The sequence below is a fragment of the Somniosus microcephalus genome, unplaced genomic scaffold (genome assembly GCF_052327205.1).
Source record: "Somniosus microcephalus isolate GS21.2 unplaced genomic scaffold, FLI_Smic_1.0 unresolved_chr1, whole genome shotgun sequence".
NCBI classification, from domain to species: Eukaryota; Metazoa; Chordata; class Chondrichthyes; order Squaliformes; family Somniosidae; genus Somniosus; species Somniosus microcephalus.
The window spans coordinates 157,765,765-157,786,218 of NW_028225179.1; the positions used below are offsets into that span (position 1 = coordinate 157,765,765).

A 20,454-nucleotide genomic window follows, 5' to 3' on the forward strand; every position below is an offset into this window, starting at 1 on the left:
AATTTCAATTCCAGGAGAAAATGAACACAATCCTACATTCTCTGAAGCAGAAGAAAACCGCTTTTAAAAATTTTGAGTTTAAGCAGCAAGAGAGCATCTGAAATGAAGGTGAATTCTCAGTGGGCCGTTGTGGGCTGCGCCTGTACAGGTAGCGTGTGATGCACCCCATGCCCGGATAACAGAACTCTATCCCTGTGCATTTTCAGCAGCGTGGCTCAGTGTTTATTAAGCACGGTGATCAATGTGCTTGTGACCTGCGATAGTTTTGCTTCCTAATTGAACAAAGTCTTTTTGTTTTCACAGGAACAGTCGAATCAATTGCAGAATCTCATCGACTCTGAATTGTCTAAATTGCGCTATATTTTGGATGAGAGAGAGGAACTTGGTTGAAGAACTGAATGAGGAAAAGGAGGATATTTTATTCAGAATGGAGACAAATCTGCAAGAAATCCAAGACAATTCACGAGAAGCTTTTCTTGTATATAAATGACCTGGACTTGGGTATAGAAAGTACAATTTCAAAGGTTGCGGATGATACAAAACTTGGTAACATCGTAAATAGTGAGGAGGACAGTGGCAGACTTCAGGAGGATATAGACAGACTGCTGAAATTGGCAGATGCAATTTCAGTGTGAAGTGATGCACTTCAGGATGAACAACACGGAGAGGCAGTATAATCTAAATGGTCCTATTTTGAGGGGCTGCAAGAGCAGAAGGACCTGGGGGGCCTGTTCACAAATCTTTGAAGGTGGCGGGACAAGTTGATGAGGCAGTCAAGAAAGCTCGTGGGATACTTGGCTTTGAATTCAAAAAGAAGGAAGTGGTGCTAAAGCTTTTCAAATCACTGGTTAGGCCTCAGCTGGAGGATTGTGTTCAATTCTGGGCACCACACTTTAGGAAAGATGTCAAGGCCTTGGAGATGGTACAAAGGAGGTTCACCAGGATGATACCAGGGATGAGATACTTCAGTTATGTGGAGAGATTGGAGAAGCTGGAATTGTTCAAATTAGAGCAGAGAAGGTTAAGGGGAGACCTAATTGAGGTTTTCACAATTCTGTGCCGTTTTGATGGAGCAAATAAGGAAGATACTGTTTCCTCTGGCGAGTGGGTCAGTAACCAGAGGTCATAGATTTAAAATAACTGGTAAAAGAACTAGAGGTGAAATGAGGAGAAATGTTTACAGACGGAGGGTTGTTAAGATCTGGGACACACGACCTGACAGGCTGGAGGAAGCAGATTCCAGAGGAACTTTCAAAAGGCAATGGGACATGTACTTGAAGAGGACTCATTTTCAGGGTAATGGGGAAAAGCTGGGGTGTGGGAATAAGTTGGACAGCTCTTTCAAAGAGCCGGCACAGGCATAACGGGCCAAATGGCCTCCTCCTGTGCTGTAAGGTTCTATGATTCTAAGCTCAGCAAAGGTTACCGTACATAGAGATGGGATTGAATGAGCAGGACGCACTCACCTTGCTCACGGTAACACGGTTACTTTGGTCTCTTAAACTCCTCCCTCGTTGCATTAAGTTTTTAAAAATTACTTCCATGGCTGCTGCTCCTGGGCATTTCTCAATCCCAGATTATGTGAAACTGGCTCATTCTATGGTCACTGCTCCAAAGTCTCCTCAGTCACTAACCATCATCGAGTCAAAATGTGCATTGCCTCCCGTGGCTTCACTAATGCAATGGGCCGTGAAGCAGTCCTGCATTATATTTATCAAACTAGATTCAGAACCACTTTGGTATCCACTTGGTTGGTTGAAGGAGACATTAACATAACCTGCTTTCCCATTCCCTTCTCATCTCTTCACAGAGTAAAATACTTGCCGCCTTATTCTGATCTGACGGTGTGTAGTTAATGGGGTAACTTTGCACTACCCACGGGATGAACATCTTTAATCTCCTGGGTGTCTTTGACATCCAGGGCCACATCACATCCTTCCTGTCTACTATCCCCGAATACTTACTACTTTTTCTAGTCATTCACAGAACGGGTTATGGAAATCTGAAACTCTCTCCCTCAAAAGACTGTGGATGCCAGGATCAAATGTCAAAAATTTCCAAGACTGAGACGGGTAGATTTCTGTTGGTTAAGGGCATCGAGGGATATGGAGCAAAGGTGGGTAAATGCAGTTGAGGTACAGATCAGCCATGATCGGACTGAATGGTGGAACAGGCTCGAAGGGCTGAATGGCCTCCTCCTGTTCCTGTGCACCATCCTCTGCAGTCAGCCATGTTTATAATATTCCCACAACAGTGTAGTTCCCGAGTGTTACAGTAGCCTCGTGTTTCAGAATTGCTGATTCCTAATGCATTCAGCATTCACGTCTATACAGCTTACTGTAGATGTTCCCATCTTTTGGCCCCTAGTTTCCCCTTGTTAATGTTACCTGGTTCTTGTATATCACCCACCTGCTGTCTAGATTCCACTCTTTAATCAATGTCATGTGGGATCACATTTCCTCCTGGCCTTCTCCCTCCTATCCAATAGAAATGCTTTTTGCAGCTACTTCAATGTTCCTGACCAGTTCCATTGTTTTTATTTGGCCATCTTCCTCCCTTTGTTATCACAAGGAGAACGTCATTTACTTTTCAAAGTCCCAGTATTATTTTCGCAGCAGATTGACAGACAGTTAGTCATATTCCCGATTTTCTTTGGAAACATCTTTTTCACCATAAACAGGAAGTATAACAAAGGAAATTGCCTTGATTTTCTAGGCCATCCTTACATGATTTCTTACATTGTCGTTTAGCCCTTCCTGCTCCTCCAGTACCTTTTGTCATTTATCTTCAATGTGCACAGACCTATCTCTAGGTAACCAACTCCTCATCATTACCACACTCATCACTACCCACCTCCCTACAGCCAGAATCTCCCTGCACCTCACCAACTGCATCTTTGTCCTAACCGTGTCCTCTGGCTTCTGAACTACTTCCTCCATGACTTGGTCTTCTGCATTAGGAGTTAGTGCTTGATCTAATTGAATGGTGGAACAGCTCGAGGGGCTGAATGGCCGACTCCTCTTCCTATGTTCCTGTATCTGCACATTGTTGTGTCTTTCTCAGAGTCTTTACAAGCGTTCTTCCTATCGTCAGTGCATCCTCTATTATCTTGTGTGCTCGGTTTCCTCCAGTTCTTATTTCTGTTTCTTGCTGACCCTGTATCTGTTTGCAAATATCCCAGTCACAGCTCCCCAGTGACTCACCCGTAATATTGAGTACCAGCCCATCCACTTCACTAAACTTGACTCAATTAGTCCAATACTATCCACTCGCCTTTGCTAATTAGCTTTACAATTGTTTCCTTCCATTAGTTCTCGTCCAGTCCTCTCAAAGGCCCAAAGCTTTTCCTTCAGGTTTTTGGCAGCTGAGATCAGCGAGTTGCTCCACACTTTACTATTGACCCTCGAGCTCTTTCATGCTGCAAAGTCGAGCCTTGTTTAGTCTGTTTGAGCTCTGCCAGCGGTCTGCTGTGTGTTAACATTTGTGTTTCTGTCTATTTCAGGAGAGTACGCCCGAGGAGCAGAGGTACGACACGCTCTCCAAAAATAACTGAACAACATTATAAAGTAGGATATTGAAGAGCTTGTTTTATTTTCTGCTGTTAAATGTTTCATATTTACATTATTAGTGAAGACGACCATCAGCCAAACATAGCGGAAGGCAGCCTGTCTCTGGGAGCATTTAAAGGACCCACCCAGTATCGAGTGTGGAGACCTGTAATGGACATTCTCAACCCTGGTACGGAGGGCCTTTCCTGTTTTCTTACTTATCCTGTAAAATCCCCAATAATTGTGCAAATATTAAAAATACCAGACAAGTGCACAAGAATGTAAATATTATTCATACTGACTTCAATAAGAAAATAAATGAAATGCAAGTATGTAATATCTGATTCATGAATTATATAATGCAACAATCAAATAATCAACTTTTTTTTAAAGCAATCGACCAATTTATTCAATTCATTGGTAAGAAACACTGATCTAAATCATTAACCTGTCACAGTGGGTTGTTTCATGGCTTAAAACTGAAAATAAATACACAAGGATATTCAAAACTGATTTGGTCAAATCACTTCCGATCACCACCTGACTCCCCAAAGCCTTTCCACCACCTACAAGGCACAAGTCAGGAGTGTGATGGAATACTCTCCACTTGCCTGGATGACTGCAGCTCCAACAACACTCGAGAAGCTCGACACCATCCAGCACAAAGCAGCCCACTTGATTGACACCCCATCCACCACCTTAAACATTCACTCCCTCCACCACCGGCGCACTGTGACTGCAGTGTGTACCATCTACAAGATGCACTGCAGCAACTCGCCAAGGCCTCTTCAACAGCACCTCCCAAACCCGCGATCTCTACCACTTAGAAGGACAAGGGCAGCAGGGGCATGGGAACACCACCACCTCCAAGTTCCCCACCATCCTGACTTGGAAATATATCGGCTGTTCCTTCATTGTCGCTGGGTCAAAATCCTGGAACTCCCTCCCTAACAACACTGGGAGAACCTTCACCCCACAGACTGCAGCGTTTGAAGAAGGCGGCTCAGCAACACCTTCAGGACAATTAGGGATGGGCAGTAAATGCTGGCCTCGCCAGCGACCCCCACATCCCAGGAATGAATAAAAAAATTTAAAAATCCAGAAGAAACTTTCAACGTGGAATGTTCGCACTTCTATGAAAAAAGAATAAGAAACGTACTTGAAGGGGGCGGAACACGAGGGAGGTTGAAAATATTTGTGAACAAAATGAAGTAAATCAGAAAGTAATGGTTAAATGACGTCAGAAATATGTTTTTTTTAATCTGTAGATTTTAGGAGCGAGAGAGATCTGTTAAAAAAAAAATGAAAAGAAACTTTGTCTGATTTCCGAGCGGCCTCCAGCGGGTGTTTGAAGAGCAGCTGGTTCGGTCGCTCAACGCGCCCACACTCCGCCCATTTGTATCTGAAATTTACAATCCGGGTCCTCTGTACTTCACGGGTCCCCGGTTTGTAAATGACGTCGTTTCCCCCTGAAACAGGCGGGCGTTCCCGCTGCCCATCTCGGGACCCTACCCAAGGTGGCGATGGCTGAAGCTCCAGTGTAAACTTTAGTGCCATTTCCAGGCGACTCTCTCTCCGGTTACACCAGGCGGGGGCTCTTAAAATCAGCCCCATTAGTTTGGGATAGAAACAGGAGGAGGCCATTCAGTCTTTCGAGCCTGTTCGGCCATTCAATGAGATCATGGCTGATCTGCAACCTAACTCCATACACCCGCCTTTGGCCCATATCCCTTAATACCTTTGGTTAACAAAAATCTATCAATCTCAGGTTTAAAATTAACAATTGACCGGCAGCAATTGTGGTTTGTGGAAGAGAGTTCCAAACTTCTACCACCCTTTGTGTGTAGAAGTGTTGCATAATTTCACTCCAGAAAGGCCTGGCAATTTTAAAATTATGCTCCTTAAGTCCTAGACTCCCCAAGCAGTGGAAATAGTTTCTCTCTGTCTACCCTATCAGTTCCCCTTAATATATTGAAAACTTTGTTCAAATCAGCCCTTGACCTTCTAAATTCCAGGGATGGGTAAAGTAAGGATCCAGAATCTGGAGCAAGGTGCAAATAAAACAAACAACACGTTTATTACCACCCTGAACCCTGAACCCTGGGATGCTGAGGCCCATCTCTGTACCTCCACTGTCTCTCTGCTTCAGATAGTGTGTCTCACCAGCAATCCAGCCTGGACCCTCCCTGGTCTGTGTGTCTCAGTAAACACACCAAGCAGCGCTCGGTAATTCTGACACCACCTTCTGATTTAGACACAGGCCCTGCAGACAGATGAAGCAGATACTTTTATTTCTGTGTGCAGGGTACAAGGAGACAGCACTTTACAATTTATCAAACACTTTCAATACTTGGTTACAATGATATACTTCCTATTAAACTCTCTAGGATACAACATTTAAAGCCAGCTCATCAAACTCTGAAACACAGATGCAACTTTAAAATATGAGGTTGACCTGGATATGAAAGAAAGACAGACAGCCTTGCATTTATATAGCGCCTTTCACAACGTCAGGCCGCCCAAAGCACTTTATGGTCAATTGAAATACTTTTGCAGTGTAGTCACTGTTGTAATGCCGGATACGCGACAGCCAAATATTACACAGCAAGCTCCAACAAACAGCAATCTGATATTGTTTTTACTAATGCTGGTTGAGGGATAAATATAAAACCGATATAAAACACTAGTTCAGCCCCAGCTGGCCTATTGTGTCCAATTCTGGGCACCACACTTTAGGAAGGACGTGAAGGCTTTGGGGAGGGTACAGAAGAGATTTACTAGAATGGTTCCAGTGATGCGGGATTGCAGTGAGGTGGATCAACTGGGGAAGCTGGGGTTGTTCTCGTTAGAGCAGAGAAGGCTTAAGAGGAGATTTGATAGAGGTGTTTAACATCATGAAGGGTTTAGGTAGAGTAAATAAAGAGAAACTGTTCCCAGTGGCAACAGGGTCGATAATGAGAGGGCTTTCCCCCCTGACTGAGACCGACGCCCATCAGTTTGCAGCTGGCAGGAGGCAGGGTGAAATTATGGGATGGACCTGTTAGTGACCTTTAACCCCGCAGATTGTCAGCGGGGCGGAGTTTTTCCTGCTGTCATTCAGTCCTGGATAGAAGATGGGAAAGATTCTCTCAGTGAAAGTGTGGGTGAAAGTGTGGAGATGGGACATGTTGTCCGCATTGTAAAATGACACCTGTCCGCCCTCATAGTCCAGGTACACCCCGATCTTCCGGGGATTCACACTCGGGGTGAGGGGGGTCCGTGAGGGGGAGGTGAGGGCAACATAGTCACTTCCGGTTTCCAGCCTCACAATCCAGTATCCGGTCTCGGGTCGCAAGATGATTCCCCCTTTTCTCTTAGCAGACTCTTGGGTCACTCCCAAACGCCACCACATCTTGTTCCCCACCTCCACCTCCCAGTAGTGTCTCCCTGATGTGAATCCCTCCGATCCCAAGACAAAGGGCCAGGGATCAAACCTCTCCGGGGTGTTGGGGAGCCGCTGTTGTTTGTCTCCGAGTCTCACACTGGTCCGGTCCTCAGACAGGATGAGCTGGGGATTCGCTGTGTTCTGATCCAGAGTCAGAGAGGCTGGAGCTGGGGGAAAGTTAAAATAACACAGTCAGTGATTTAGTTTCTTCCTGTGATTTATTCAAACTTTCCTTTTTAAAGTGCCCAGAGAGAGAGGGAGGGGAGCGAGGGATGGGAAGGGAAAGAGAGGGGAGGGGAGGGGAGAGAGCGGGAGGGGGAGGGGAGAGAGAGCGGGAGGGGAAAGACGGGAGGGGCGAGAGGAGAGGGGAGGGAGAGACAGGCGGAGGAGAGGGGAGAGAGAGAGTGGGGGAATGCGGGAGATAGAGCGGGGGAAGGGTGAGAGAGCGGGGGGATGTGGGGTGAGAAGGGAAGGGGTGGGGAGACAGGTGGAGGGGAGACAGAAGGGGAAGGGAGTGGCGAGAGAGGAGGAGGGGGATGGGCGACAGAGGTGGAGGTGAGAGAGAGGGGCAGGGGAGGGGAGAGATAGAGCAGGAGGAGTGGATAGAGGGGGAGGGGATAGAGAGTGGCAGGGGGAGGGTAGAGAGAGGGGCAGACGGAGTAGAGAGAGGGGGAGGGGAGAAAGAGGGAGAGGGGGATGGGTGAAAGAGGGGAGGGGAGGAGAGTGAGGGAAAGAGAGGGTGGGGGAGGGGAGAGAGAGGGGGAGAGGAGAGAGCGCGGGAGGGGAGAAAGAGGGGGTGGGGAAAAGGAGAGAGAGCGGGTGGGGGAGGGGGCATGAGAGAGGGGGAGGGGAAGAGGAGAGAGAGGTGCAGGGGGAGTGGAGATATGGATGGGTGAAAGGGGTGGGGGGAGAGTGAGGGGAGTAAGTGGGGGAGGGGAGATGAGGGGGAGGGCTAAAGGGAGAGAGAGCGGGAGGGGAGGGTAGAGGGGGTGAGGGGAGAGAGAGGGGGAGCGGAGGAGGGAGAGAGAGAAGGGGTGGAGAGAGGGGGAAGTGGCGGGGAGAGAGCGTGGGTGGGGAAGGAGAGAGCGGGTGGGGGAGGGGAGAGAGAGTGGGAGAGGGGGAGGGGGTGGAGAGAGAGCCCAGGAGGGGGGAGGGGAGAGAGAGCGGGGGGGGGAGAGAGCCCGTGAGGGGGTGGGAGGGGGAGAGGAGAGGGGAGGGGAGAGGCAGTAAGGGGGAGAGGGGGAGCGGAGAGAGAGGATAAGGGGAGGGAGAGTGGGAGGGGGTGGGGAGAGAGAGTGAGAGGGGAGGGAGAAGAGGAGGGGAGGAGAGAGGGGCAGGGACAGAGAGAGGGGAGGGGGAGACGGGGGAGCGATTGCGGACGGGAGTGGAGAGAGGGTGGGAGGGGGAGTGGAGAAAGGGGGAGGGGAGAGATAGCGGGTGGGGGAGGGGGGAGAGAGGGGGAGAGAGAGCGAGGGGGAGGGAGAGGGTGGGGAGAGAGCGAGGGGGAGGGAGAGGGTGGGGAGAGAGCGAGGGGGAGGGAGAGGGTGGGGAGAGAGCGAGGGGGAGGGAGAGGGTGGGGAGAGAGCGAGGGGGAGGGAGAGGGTGGGGAGAGAGCGAGGGGGAGGGGGAGGGGGAGGGTGGGGAGAGAGCGAGGGGGAGGGTGGGGAGAGAGCGAGGGGGAGGGGGAGGGTGGGGAGAGAGCGAGGGGGAGGGGGAGGGTGGGGAGAGAGCGAGGGGGAGGGGGAGGGTGGGGAGAGAGCGAGGGGGAGGGTGGGGAGAGAGCGAGGGGGAGGGTGGGGAGAGAGCGAGGGGGAGGGTGGGGAGAGAGCGAGGGGGAGGGTGGGGAGAGAGGGAGGGGGAGGGTGGGGAGAGAGGGAGGGGGAGGGTGGGGAGAGAGGGAGGGGGAGGGTGGGGAGAGAGGGAGGGGGAGGGTGGGGAGAGAGGGAGGGGGAGGGTGGGGAGTGTGGTGTATGTGCCTTTAAGAGCAATTGTGGTGTATGTGCCTTTAAGAGCCCCAGGTGTGCGTAATGCCGGTAATTGCCACTTGGGCTATATAAGCCTGTGTATTGTGTATATCCTTTAGAACCCCCCCCCCAGACTTGCTTAGTAAATACCTATGAACCAACTCCTGTCTTCAGTGTCTTTATCTACACACGGACACTACAGTGGCGACGAAGTGGAAACGGACTTACCTGCAATTCGGCAGCACCTCAAGGACATCGATTCCTCCAGCGTCCAGAAGACTCAAGGAAGTAATAGAAACTGTGGTTTCACCAGCTGACCAAGCTGGTGGCAGGTACTGCGCTAATCCTTCCTGGGCGTCAGGCTGGGGCTCCAGTGTCGGGCTCTACAGCTGAGACAGGCAGCGAAATCGGAGGCAAGCAATAACAGACTGGGAGGGTGCACTCGGGAGACGGCCGGCGCGGCAAGCAGGTCAGCGTTTAGACCTCCGTCGGGAACGAGTCTCCAACAGTGAATAAACGGAAACCACAGTAAAACAGCGTTGTTATCGGTAGCACCGGCGGGAAAGCGCAGGAAGCGCCATATCGTTGCTACAGAGAGAAAAAAAAAAGCGCGGGAAGCGCCATATTTTTTTTTTTCAAATGCCTAAGTCTGGCAATATTGATGTTTTTGATAACAAGATAGAGAATTGGACCACATATGTAGAAAGAGTGGAGGTGTTTTGCACCGCAAATGGAATAGAAGATGAAAAAAAAGCTTCAGTGCTTCTGGATCTAATGGGCGCAGAAACATACAAGCTGTTACGCAAGTTAATCACTCCAGCCGAACCGATGGACAAGAATTTTGAGGAGATTGTTGATACCCTACACTGCCAATTCGAGGCAGGACTGGCAGATTCTCTGCAAGACAAATTCATCTGCGATCCCCTAAGTGTAGAAACACAAAAAAAGGTATCTTCTGGAAAAGATTTAACACTGGACAAGGCTTTCAGTGCAATAGGAGCGGCAAAGATACAGCAAAGGCCACAGGACTTCGGCACCCATGAAATGACACGGGGTTTCGAGAGATGTTATCGCTGCGGCAGATCCAACCATGACCAGAGGGATTGCTGGTTCAAAGAAAAAGCATGCAGGCGATGCGGAAAGATGGGACACATTCCACGTGTATGCCAATCTGAAAATAAAAAATCCACTAACGGGAAAAGAATCAATAAGGAAAAGCACAGAAAGGTACAAATGATGACGGACAGTAGCTCCAAAGACCAGAAGAGCGATAGCGACTCCGGGAACAAGAGACTAAGCTCTCTCAAATTACATAATGTAATTGCCAATGAAGACTACCAGACCATTTGGGTTACCCTCATAATAGCAGGGTCCCCAGTTAAAATGGAGCTAGATACAGGATCAGCTCTAACCGTAATAAATCGACGAGATTACGAGAGGCTATTTTCGCATATACCTCTAAAAGACACATCCATTATCTTAAAAACATATACGGGGCAGAAAGTATACCCCAAAGGAAAAATAAAGGTGCCTGTGGTATACAACGGCAAAGAAATACAAAAGTTGTATTTATACATTCTACAAGATGGTGGTCCACCGTTGTTGGGACGTGAATGGATAAGGAAGATACGTTTAGACTGGCACTCCATTCAGGCACTGACGGTGACCAGTAAGGAAAAAAACAAGGATGACATCATACCTGAACGATTAAAAGGCATCTTGGCCAACGCCAAAGAAGTGTTTCAAGAGAAACTAGGAACCTTGAAAGGCATCACTGCCTCAATAAAAGTGGAAGATGCAGCAATTCCAAAAATTTTTAAGGCAAGACCGGTGCCATACGCAATACGTCCGGCAGTCGAGGCAGAGCTGGAGAATTTGGAAAAGGCAGGCGTATTATCCAAAATAGATTGGAGCGAATGGGCAACACCCATCGTTCCAGTCATGAAAAAAGCATTGAAAAATAACTCTGAGGAACAGAGAAAAATTCGCATCTGTGGGGACTTTAAGGTGACTGTAAAGCCGGTCCTTCACACGGCACAGTATCCTCTTCCGAGGATAGAAGATATTTTCGCCTCACTATCCAGAGGAAAACGTTTCACAAAAATTGACTTGGCACAGGCATATCTACAGATGGAGGTTGAGGAGACCTCTAAAAAGTATCTCACAATAAACACACACAAAGGCCTGTACCAGTACAATCGACTGGTTTTTGGAGTAGCATCAGCTCCAGCTATCTGGCAAAGAGCTATGGAGCAAGTCCTGCAAGGGATTCCGGGGACTCAGTGTTACCTAGACGACATCCTTATAACAGGAGAAAACGACAACGAGCACCTTGCCAATTTGGAGCAGGTGCTCACTAGGCTGAAAGAACGGGGCCTACGAGCAAATCGCCCCAAGTGCAAATTTTTCCAAAATCAGATATCATACTGTGGCCACATAATTAATAAGGAAGGGTTGCATAAGTCACCTGAGAAAATTGAAGCAGTTATAAAAGCCCCAGCACCTGAAAATGTTTCACAATTGAGGTCATTCCTGGGATTAATAAATTACTACCATAAATTTTTACCGAACTTATCAACTATTCTACACCCTCTTAATGATCTTCTACACACAGGAGTGATTTGGAAATGGAACGAAGACTGTAAACGTGCCTTCCATAAATGTAAAGACTTAATCACATCCGAGAAAGTTTTGGCTCATTACAACCCATCACTACCAATCAGACTGGCGTGCGATGCATCCCCTTACGGCATAGGAGCGGTATTGTCCCATAGATTCCCCGATGGCTCGGAACGGCCGATAGCTTTTGCGTCACGCTCATTGAACTCAGCTGAGCGTAACTATTCCCAGATAGACAGGGAAGCACTCAGCCTGGTATGGGGAGTGAAGAAATTCAACCATTACCTACATGGACAAAAATTTACCTTGCTGACTGACCATCAACCCCTCATCTCCATATTCAACCCTAAGAAAGGTGTCCCCATTATGACGGCACAAAGACTACAGAGGTGGTCCCTTTTTCTAGGGGCACACCAATACAACATTGAATACAAAGGGTCAAAACAGCATGGGAATGCTGACGGTTTATCGCGCCTGCCGTTGCCAACAATAGAAGAGGCACCTACAGTAGACCCAGTAGAGATATTCCACTCTACCATAGTGGAATGTCTACTGGTGACAAATTCTGCCATTGAAAGGGAGACCAGAAATGACCCTACTCTCTCACGGGTCTACGATTTAACAATGAAGGGATGGCCAGCACATGGCGAACCACTGTTGCCAGCATTCTCGCAAAGAAGAGAACAGCTGTCAGTGTGCCGAGGAACCTTGATGTGTGGATCCAGAGTGGTGATTCCACCCAAACTCCAGGATAAAGTGCTAAAGGAGCTTCACGAGGGGCATCTGGGTGGAGTGAAAATGAAGAACCTAGCTAGGGCGTTTGTATGGTGGCCAGGTATCGATGGAGACATCGAAGACATGACCAAGAGCTGCCTAGGATGCCAGAAGGTCCAAAATGCTCCACCACAGGCCCCTCTACATCCATGGGAGTGGCCCTCATCTCCCTGGCAAAGGGTGCACATCGACTTTGCTGGTCCATTTATGGACTCAATGTTCTTAATCGCAGTTGATGCACACTCCAAGTGGCCGGAGGTAATAAAGATGTCCTCCACCACCACGGAAAAAACCATCACAGTATTAAGGACCATATTTGCCAGGAATGGGCTGCCAGAACAGATATGTTCTGATAATGGACCGCAATTTGTGTCCGAAGAATTCAGAAAGTTCTTAAAGAATAATGGGGTAAAGCACTACACGTCCGCCCCATACCATCCCGCCACCAATGGATTGGCTGAAAGGTTTGTCCAGACCTTTAAGAAGGCCATAAAGGCCATGGGTAATGAAGACATAAAACTTCAGCACAAGGTGGATAACTTCTTATTTGCATATAGGAATGCAACACATATGGTTACAAACCAAACTCCCGCCATGATGTTCTACAATAGAAACCTAAGATGCCGGCTGGATTTGGTCAAGCCCAACATCCGAAGGGACGTGGAGAACCGGCAGTTTCAGGGCATGAATGAAAGGCCAACTAGGGCCTTCCAGATAGGCCAACCGGTTTTGGCCCGGGACTACCGTACCGAGAAATGGCAGCCTGGAACTATCTGCACACGACTAGGACCACTGATGTATACCGTGGACATCGGAGAAAGCATAATAAGGCGCCATGCTGACCAAATCATCAAGTCATCCGAAAAGGGACAACCTACACCACCACGCTATACATCTAACGATGAAGTAGAGATACCCATATCTACATCCGATCCGGTGATACTGGAACCCGATGAACCCGACACTGGCCTTCAAGCCGAATCAGCCTTGCCAGAAGAACCTACTACACCACCAGAAACTACTACACCCCCGAGGCGTTATCCGGACCGAGTCAGGAAGCCTCCTGAGAGACTAACTTATAATTAATTAATACAGCAATGTATATTATTTTGCATATAACATGTAATTAATAATTACTTAAAATATGATGTACTAGTTAGCTAGAAGGGGAGGAATTGTGGTGTATGTGCCTTTAAGAGCAATTGTGGTGTATGTGCCTTTAAGAGCCCCAGGTGTGCGTAATGCCAGTAATTGCCACTTGGGCTATATAAGCCTGTGTATTGTGTATATCCTTTAGAACCACCCCCCAGACTTGCTTAGTAAATACCTATGAACCAACTCCTGTCTTCAGTGTCTTTATCTACACACGGACACTACAGGGAGAGAGGGAAGGGGAGGGTGGGGAGAGAGGGAGGGGGAGGGTGGGGAGAGAGCGAGGGGGAGGGTGGGGAGAGAGCGAGGGGGAGAGAGGGAGGGGGAGAGAGCGAGGGGGAGAGAGGGAGGGGGAGGGTGGGGAGAGAGGGAGGAGGAGGAGGGTGGGGAGAGAGCGAGGGTGGGGAGAGGAGAGCGAGGGGGAGGAGAGAGCGAGGGGGAGGGTGGGGAGAGAGCGAGGGGGAGGGTGGAGCGAGGGCGAGGGGGAGGGTGGGGAGAGAGCGAGGGGGAGGGGGAGGGTGGGGAGAGAGCGAGGGGGAGGGGGAGGGTGGGGAGAGAGCGAGGGTGAGGGTGGGGAGAGAGCGAGGGGGAGGGAGAGGGTGGGGAGAGAGCGAGGGGGAGGGGTGAGAGCGCGCAATGGGAGAGAGCGAGGGGGAGGGGAGAGAGCGCGCAATGGGAGAGAGCGAGGGGGAGGGGAGAGAGCGCGCAATGGGAGAGGGGACGGGAGGCGAAAGAGAGTGGGAGGGGATAGGGAGACAGATGGGGAGTGGGTGGGGGGAGAGCGAGGGGGAGGGGTGAGAGTGCGCAATGGGAGAGAGCGAGGGGGAGGGGAGAGAGCGCGCAATGGGAGAGAGCGAGGGGGAGGGGAGAGAGCGCGCAATGGGAGAGAGAGGGGACGGGAGGCGAAAGAGAGTGGGAGGGGGAGGGGGAGGGGATAGGGAGACAGATGGGGAGTGGGTGGGGGGAGAGCGAGGGGGAGGGGTGAGAGCGCGCAATGGGAGAGAGCGAGGGGGAGGGGAGAGAGCGCGCAATGGGAGAGAGCGAGGGGGAGGGGAGAGAGCGCGCAATGGGAGAGAGAGGGGACGGGAGGCGAAAGAGAGTGGGAGGGGGAGGGGATAGGGAGACAGATGGGGAGTGGGTGGGGGGAGAGCGAGGGGGAGGGAAAGGTGCGAGAGAGTGGGGGGGAGAGGTGGAGGTGGAGGCGGAGGCAAGAGAGTCCGCGAGGAGAAGGGGGAGGGGAGGGGGAGGGAAAGGGGCGACAATGTGGGAGGGAAAGGGAGAGGGGGGAGAAAGAGGGGGAGGGGACAGAGAGAGTGGGAGGGGGCGGGGGGAGAGAGGGGGAGATAGAGCGAGGGGGGAGAGGGAGGGGGAGGGAGAGAGAGCAGGAGGGGGAAAGAGGGCGAGGGGAGAGGGAGGGGGATGCAAATAAGTTGCTGGTATTTGGAGCTTTCTTTCGCCTCTGCCATCCTGCTCTGATCTTGAGCCACTGTGAGGAACTCTGCAGCCCCAGTCTCCCACTATTCTCAGTGTCTGCAGAGTGCATCAAGGGCCTTTGAAAATTAACAAGGAATCGGTGACAGAAGCTCTAATGTGTCCTGGAGACACAGTGGGTGAAATTGGTCTTGGACTGTTTTAGGTGACAGTCAATCAGCAGCTCGTATCGCGCTCCCTCAATGTTCGTTTCCATTAACTTCAATGGGAATTAATATTGGGCACAATGTAAAATGGGCCACTGATTTACTATCGCCCATTCTGTGTTACCACCCAGACTAATTTTACCCACAATCTCTCTCTGGAGGCGTGACCCACTCACCACTAATCAGCGCTGTCGATGTGTGGAGAGGGGGAAAGTACCGACAGCAGGAGAATAGAGAGAAGAGAAGGAAAAAGGTAAAGAGAAAACAATGAGGAGGGAGCTGCTGCAGAAAGGAAGAGAGAACCAAAAACAACCGAGGGAAACTAAATTAAAAAGCTCAGCAGAGGAAATGGGAGAGACAGGATACACCATGTACTGGAGACAAAGTCCCAGACACTCTTAGATTGATCACAATCAGCAGTGCAATTCCAGATTGAATAGAACAGCAAGGGTCTGGTTCAGCCTGAGACAGTGGCCAAGGAGGGGGTGGAGTTGGTGGCCAGGATGCAGAGTTGTTGACAATTTCCAAACTGATGGCTTAAATCTTCACAATGTTTAACTGGAAAAAATTCTGGGTCCTCCATAACTGGATTCCAGATAATCTGTTGGACAACACACTGGCGGTGGAGGGGTCAAGAGAGGTGGTGGAGAGGTAGAGCTGGGTACCATCGGTGTACATCTGGAAACTGAGCCTGTTTCTGTGGATGAGGTTGACAAGTGGCAACATGTAGATCAGTGAGAGAAGAAGACCAAGAATAAATACTGGAGAATCTCCTGGGGTGCCGTGCGGGGGCGGGAAGAGAAGCCATTGCTGGAGATACTCTGGCTACGATCAAATAGGCAAATGTGAACCAAGTAAAGGCAGTCCCACTGAGTAGGACAATTGAGGAGAGACATTGGAGGAGAATGGTCAATGTTTGCAGAGAGCTCCAGGAGGATGAGGAGGGACAATGCGCTATACTCACTGTCACAGAGCATGTCATTTGTGACCTTTATTAGGGTCACTTTGGGGCTATGATGACAGGGATGAACATCTGGTTAGTGTGGTTCAAACATGCAATTGCGGGAAAATGGCCAGGGATTTCAGAAGTGATCGCACGTTCAAGGACTTTGTAGAAGAAAGTAAGGTTGGAGATCAAGTGCACGGACAGAGGGATAGAGGGTGGGTAATTTTGAGGAAGGGTGTGATGACATTGGATTTGAAAAGGAGCTGGATAGGATGTGAGGAGAGGGAACCATTTACAATGTGAGCTAGCAAGAAACCAGGAAGAGAAGTTGGGTGGGCAGCAGTTTAGTGGGAATGGGGTCAATGGAGCAGGAGGTGGGTCCAGCAGAGAATACAATCCCAGTAAGACAGGCAGCCTGGCTTCTGATTGGTTACTTGCACCATGGGTAAGTAAAATAAAGAGAATAATGCAGCGAGAGAATAAAAATAAAAATACCAAACATTGAACCGAATGTTGATATTTTATCCAATAGGAATATTGGTATAAAATATCAGAACATATATTGATGAGAATTTAAGAACTGAAGTAAGAACTGTGAATAACTCAAAGCAGATCAGAGAAAGTGGGTGAGAGTCTAGGTGGAAGTGAGTGATGATGGGATTAGTGTCACTGTGTGAAGCTGCTTTCAAAGGTGATGCAATGACTTTCTAGCCTGGTTCTAAACTCGGGTTTAAGCAGCTGTTTTCAAAGGCCACAAGGAAAGTACTGTTGTGAGTAAAATATTTCACAGGTAAGACAGAGTCCAGCATAAGGGATGTGTTGGAAATAAATACACTGCAATTACATCTGAAGGAGAAACTGACATTTCTAATGCTCCTGACAAATGTCTCAAAGCACTTCACACAATGTATTACTTTTGAAGTGTATGTTCTGCTGTGATATAGGGCAGTGTGTCCAATAGGGCAGGGTGTCCAAATTAGACCTCCCCTCCCCTCAGCCCTCACAATTCCACTCTCCAAGCCCAGGCAGCTCAGTCCTATTTGGGTTTAAAGTTTTTTGCCAGCTTCTTATCAAACTCTCTCTTGAAGCTGTTGATACCCTCAGACAACTCTGCCTCCCTTACTTTCCATACCCTCTGCATAAAGTATTTGGGCGATGGTGTCTCAGCCTGGAAGTAGGAATCCAGCGCAAGGAGTTCGTTCTCTCCGGTGTCCTGGCCAATATTTGTCCCTCAACCAACATCAACAAAACTGGTCATCTGGTCATTATCACATTGCTGTTTGTGGGAGCTTGCTGTGTAGAAATTGGTTGTGGTGTTTCCTACATTACAACAGTGACTACACTTTAAAAACTCTTCATTGGCTGTAAAGTGCTTTGGGACGTCCTGAGGTCATGAAAGGCACGATATCAAAACACGTTCTTTCTTTCTTTCCCTCCTTCGTAACAGTTTTTCTGTGGTCAGGAGGTACATGAATTAACCTGCCTGCTGCTGGTCGATCCTTGGTTTTCCAGCCGCCCACCGTATTTTCCTGTAACCCCCCTCAAGCCACTCCGCCCACCTTTAAACAGCTCCTGCTCACTTGCCTCCAGGGAGGATTTGGCAGATTTCCTGTCTCCCGCCTCCATCCTCAAGGATGATGTGGAGATGCCGGTGTTGGACTGGGGTGGACAAATGTAGGAAGTCACACAACACCAAGTTATAGTCCAACAGCTTTATTTGAGATAACAAGCTTTCGGAGCGCTGCTCCTTCGTCAGGTGAAGTGGAGAGATGCATACAGGCACAGATTATGTAGTCAGAGAAAACTGCCAGATGATTACAGGTAATCTTTCTAACTGCCATTTATCAAGTGATAAAGGGCAGTTAGAAAGATTACCTATAATCATCTGGCAGTTTTCTCTGACTATATATGCTGTGCCTGTATGTGTCTCTCCACTTCACCTGACGAAGGAGCAGCGCTCCGAAAGCTTGTGATCTCAAATAAAGCTGTTGGACTATAACTTGGTGTTGTGTGACTTCCTACATTTATCCTCAAGGATCACCGAGCACCTTCCCACGCTCCAAATCCGTGGACAACTCACCAGCAATATTGTCCTGAAGCCCAACCCTGAGAATGGATTGGGCCTCTGACCAATTTCATGGAGCGAGCAGTGGGCTCACTGACTCACTGCCTGCCCGAACAATGGGGTCACTCAAAAACCCAACCTCGCTCAATCCAAACTGCCTTTTCACCCTCCCTTTTCTCAGTTTGAGACTATCCCTACTTTGTTGTAGACTCTGTGACTGTGTTAAACCTGTGGATGTTTATCTTCTCTCTGCGGTTTAGGATCTTGAATAAATCAATAAGATCACCCCAAGCCCTCCCTTATCCAGAGCAAAGACTCCTGACTTCCAGACCAGACACGGACATCAGTGAACATTTAATCTGGGGTCCGGGAGCCCGTTCAGTCTCTTTTCATCTGGATTTATAAATCAGGAAAAGGAATATAAGAGTTTTACCGGGGTTAATGGCGTCTATCATTTCTCTCCACGCTGTGTACTGTAAAGGGCCGTTGAACTTTCCGATAGACAGGGCGCTATCTGCTACTGACAGTGCTTGATCCTTGTCAGTAATCCTGTAAATATTGAACAGTTGATTTTATAAATTGACAAACACTTTTCTGAGTTATTTTACCAAACTGTGCAGAGTTCCAGTAAAGAGCATGTCCTACCTCCTCTTCCGACAAGCTTCCTCCTGAAATAAATAAAACACAAACAGTGAGGAGGATAATAAAAGACTTCAGGAGGACAGACAGGCTGGTGAAATGTAACACAGAGAAGTGTGATGTGATGCATTTTGGAAGGAGAATGAGGAGAGGAAAATAAACTAAATGGTACAACTTTAAATGTGGTGCAGGAACAGAGAGACCTGGGGGATCACATTCATAAATCTTTAAGATAATTGGCAAAATAAGAGAGTGGGGATTTTATTTTTACAATGACTTGTGATGATCTGGGATACACTGACCGACAGGGTAGAGGAAGCTGATTGCATAGTGATTTTCAAAAGGGAATTGGATATATACTTGAAAAGGAAAACATTGCCAGTCTGTGGGGAAAGAGCAGTGGGAGTGGGTCTAATTGCACAGCTCTTTCAAAGAGCCGCCACAGGCACAATGGGCCTTTTGTGCTGTGGGATTCTATGATTGTAAGTAGTTGAAAAGCCTGATTTGTGTGTCAGATACTGGAACTCAACATCAGTGTCACTCACAGACACAGTGACTCTCACACCCACCGCACCAGACACACCCTCACACTCACAACATGGAACTGTAACTGGATTACAATCTGAGTGCCAGGAAAATATTAAACTTGCGCAACACGGAAATAATTACAAGCAAATTATCAAGATCACGGCAACTCATGCCCGGAAAGTTGCAGGTATTCCCGGGAATCTGCGGATAGTGTGGGAGCCAGTTAGTTCAGTGAAAACAACAGAACCGCCCCGGAATAGACAAAACAATCGGTTTAAATCAGTTCCGAATTATTCAGCAAATGCTGCATTTATTTCAGTTATCATCGGTTATTTTGTGACTGTGTGAAGTTTCACTGAACTGACCCGCAATATAATCCTCACCTTCAGAAATGTCAGCCCGTCTTTTTGCTCCATCTGTTTCTCCAACTTTGAGAGTTTCTCCTGAATAGAATTTAAATTCTCTTGAATTTCTCGGAGGTTTTTCTCCATTGTTTCTAGAATCTTCCCCTCTTGTTCCCTGAGATCTCTGATTAAACGCTGCTCTTTCTCACTGAGAATCTGGTGCATTTTAGCGAACTCGGATGTGATGCGGGTCTGCAGACTGCTCGACTGTTCCTACCAAATGAAATGTGAAACATAATTAATGTACCGCGATAAAGGGAACAAAACTAACCGAGATCCCAGAAAATCAGCACAGGGAGACCTTACCCTAACTGCGGAAATCCGCTGTTTCTGTTTTAATTCCATTTCTAGAACCGCCGATTTCTTCTCTGTGAGAGAATCTAAGGAGGATTTCAGCTGATCCTGGGATTGGGATGAAAATCACAGAATAAAAGTGTTAGACCATGAAAATGTAATAAAATAATCAGGTGATGAAATCTGTTCCCTTTTACCTTGTAGATTACAACAGCTTCTTTAATGGGCTTGAAGCGGTGCTCTCTGTGTTCCCGCGCATCTCTACAAATCACACAGATCAATTTCTTGTCAGTTTCACAAAACAGCTTCAGTTCTTCCTGATGTTCCTCACAGTGAAGTTTACTTTCCTTCTCTTTCGGATTCAGGGTTAATTTTCGGGCTTTCTCGGCCAGGTTCGCTAAGGCCTGATTTACCCTGAGGTTTCTTTCTGGAAACTCCTCCCTACATTCTGGGCAGGAGT

The 20,454-nt window shown here is 48.5% G+C and overlaps 1 protein-coding gene and 1 pseudogene across 2 annotated transcripts in view; one reads left to right on the forward strand and one right to left on the reverse strand.

Annotated features, from left to right (window-relative positions):
* LOC147096341 (E3 ubiquitin-protein ligase TRIM69-like) overlaps positions 1-20,454 on the forward strand; it is a 189,828-nt pseudogene that overhangs the window by 153,113 nt on the left and 16,261 nt on the right. Inside the window, exon 6 of the transcript XR_015074592.1 lies at positions 1,627-1,643. The product of XR_015074592.1 is annotated as an E3 ubiquitin-protein ligase TRIM69-like (transcript). The remainder of the gene's footprint in view (positions 1-1,626; positions 1,644-20,454) is intronic.
* LOC147096344 (zinc-binding protein A33-like) lies at positions 5,832-19,467 on the reverse strand. The gene is made up of 3 exons (XM_085974177.1): positions 19,388-19,467; positions 18,563-18,678; positions 5,832-7,139 (listed from the first exon to the last, which is right to left on the reverse strand). The coding sequence occupies exons 1-3, from the start codon at positions 19,465-19,467 to the stop codon at positions 6,589-6,591; spliced, it is 747 nt and encodes a 248-aa protein (XP_085830303.1). The 3' UTR covers positions 5,832-6,588.

What these genes read in the sequence shown, in the direction of transcription:
- LOC147096344 (XM_085974177.1), bottom strand. Translation starts at nt 19,467, where the DNA reads ATGAGTTGCCGTGATCTTGATAATTTGCTTGTAATTATTTCCGTGTTG. An exon ending in ATTTTCCTGGCACTCAGATT is followed by an intron (nt 18,679 to 19,387) that starts GTAATCCAGTTA and finishes CAATATTTACAG; the next exon opens with GATTACTGACAAGGATCAAG. An exon ending in GATAGACGCCATTAACCCCG is followed by an intron (nt 7,140 to 18,562) that starts GTAAAACTCTTA and finishes ACTTTCCCCCAG; the next exon opens with CTCCAGCCTCTCTGACTCTG.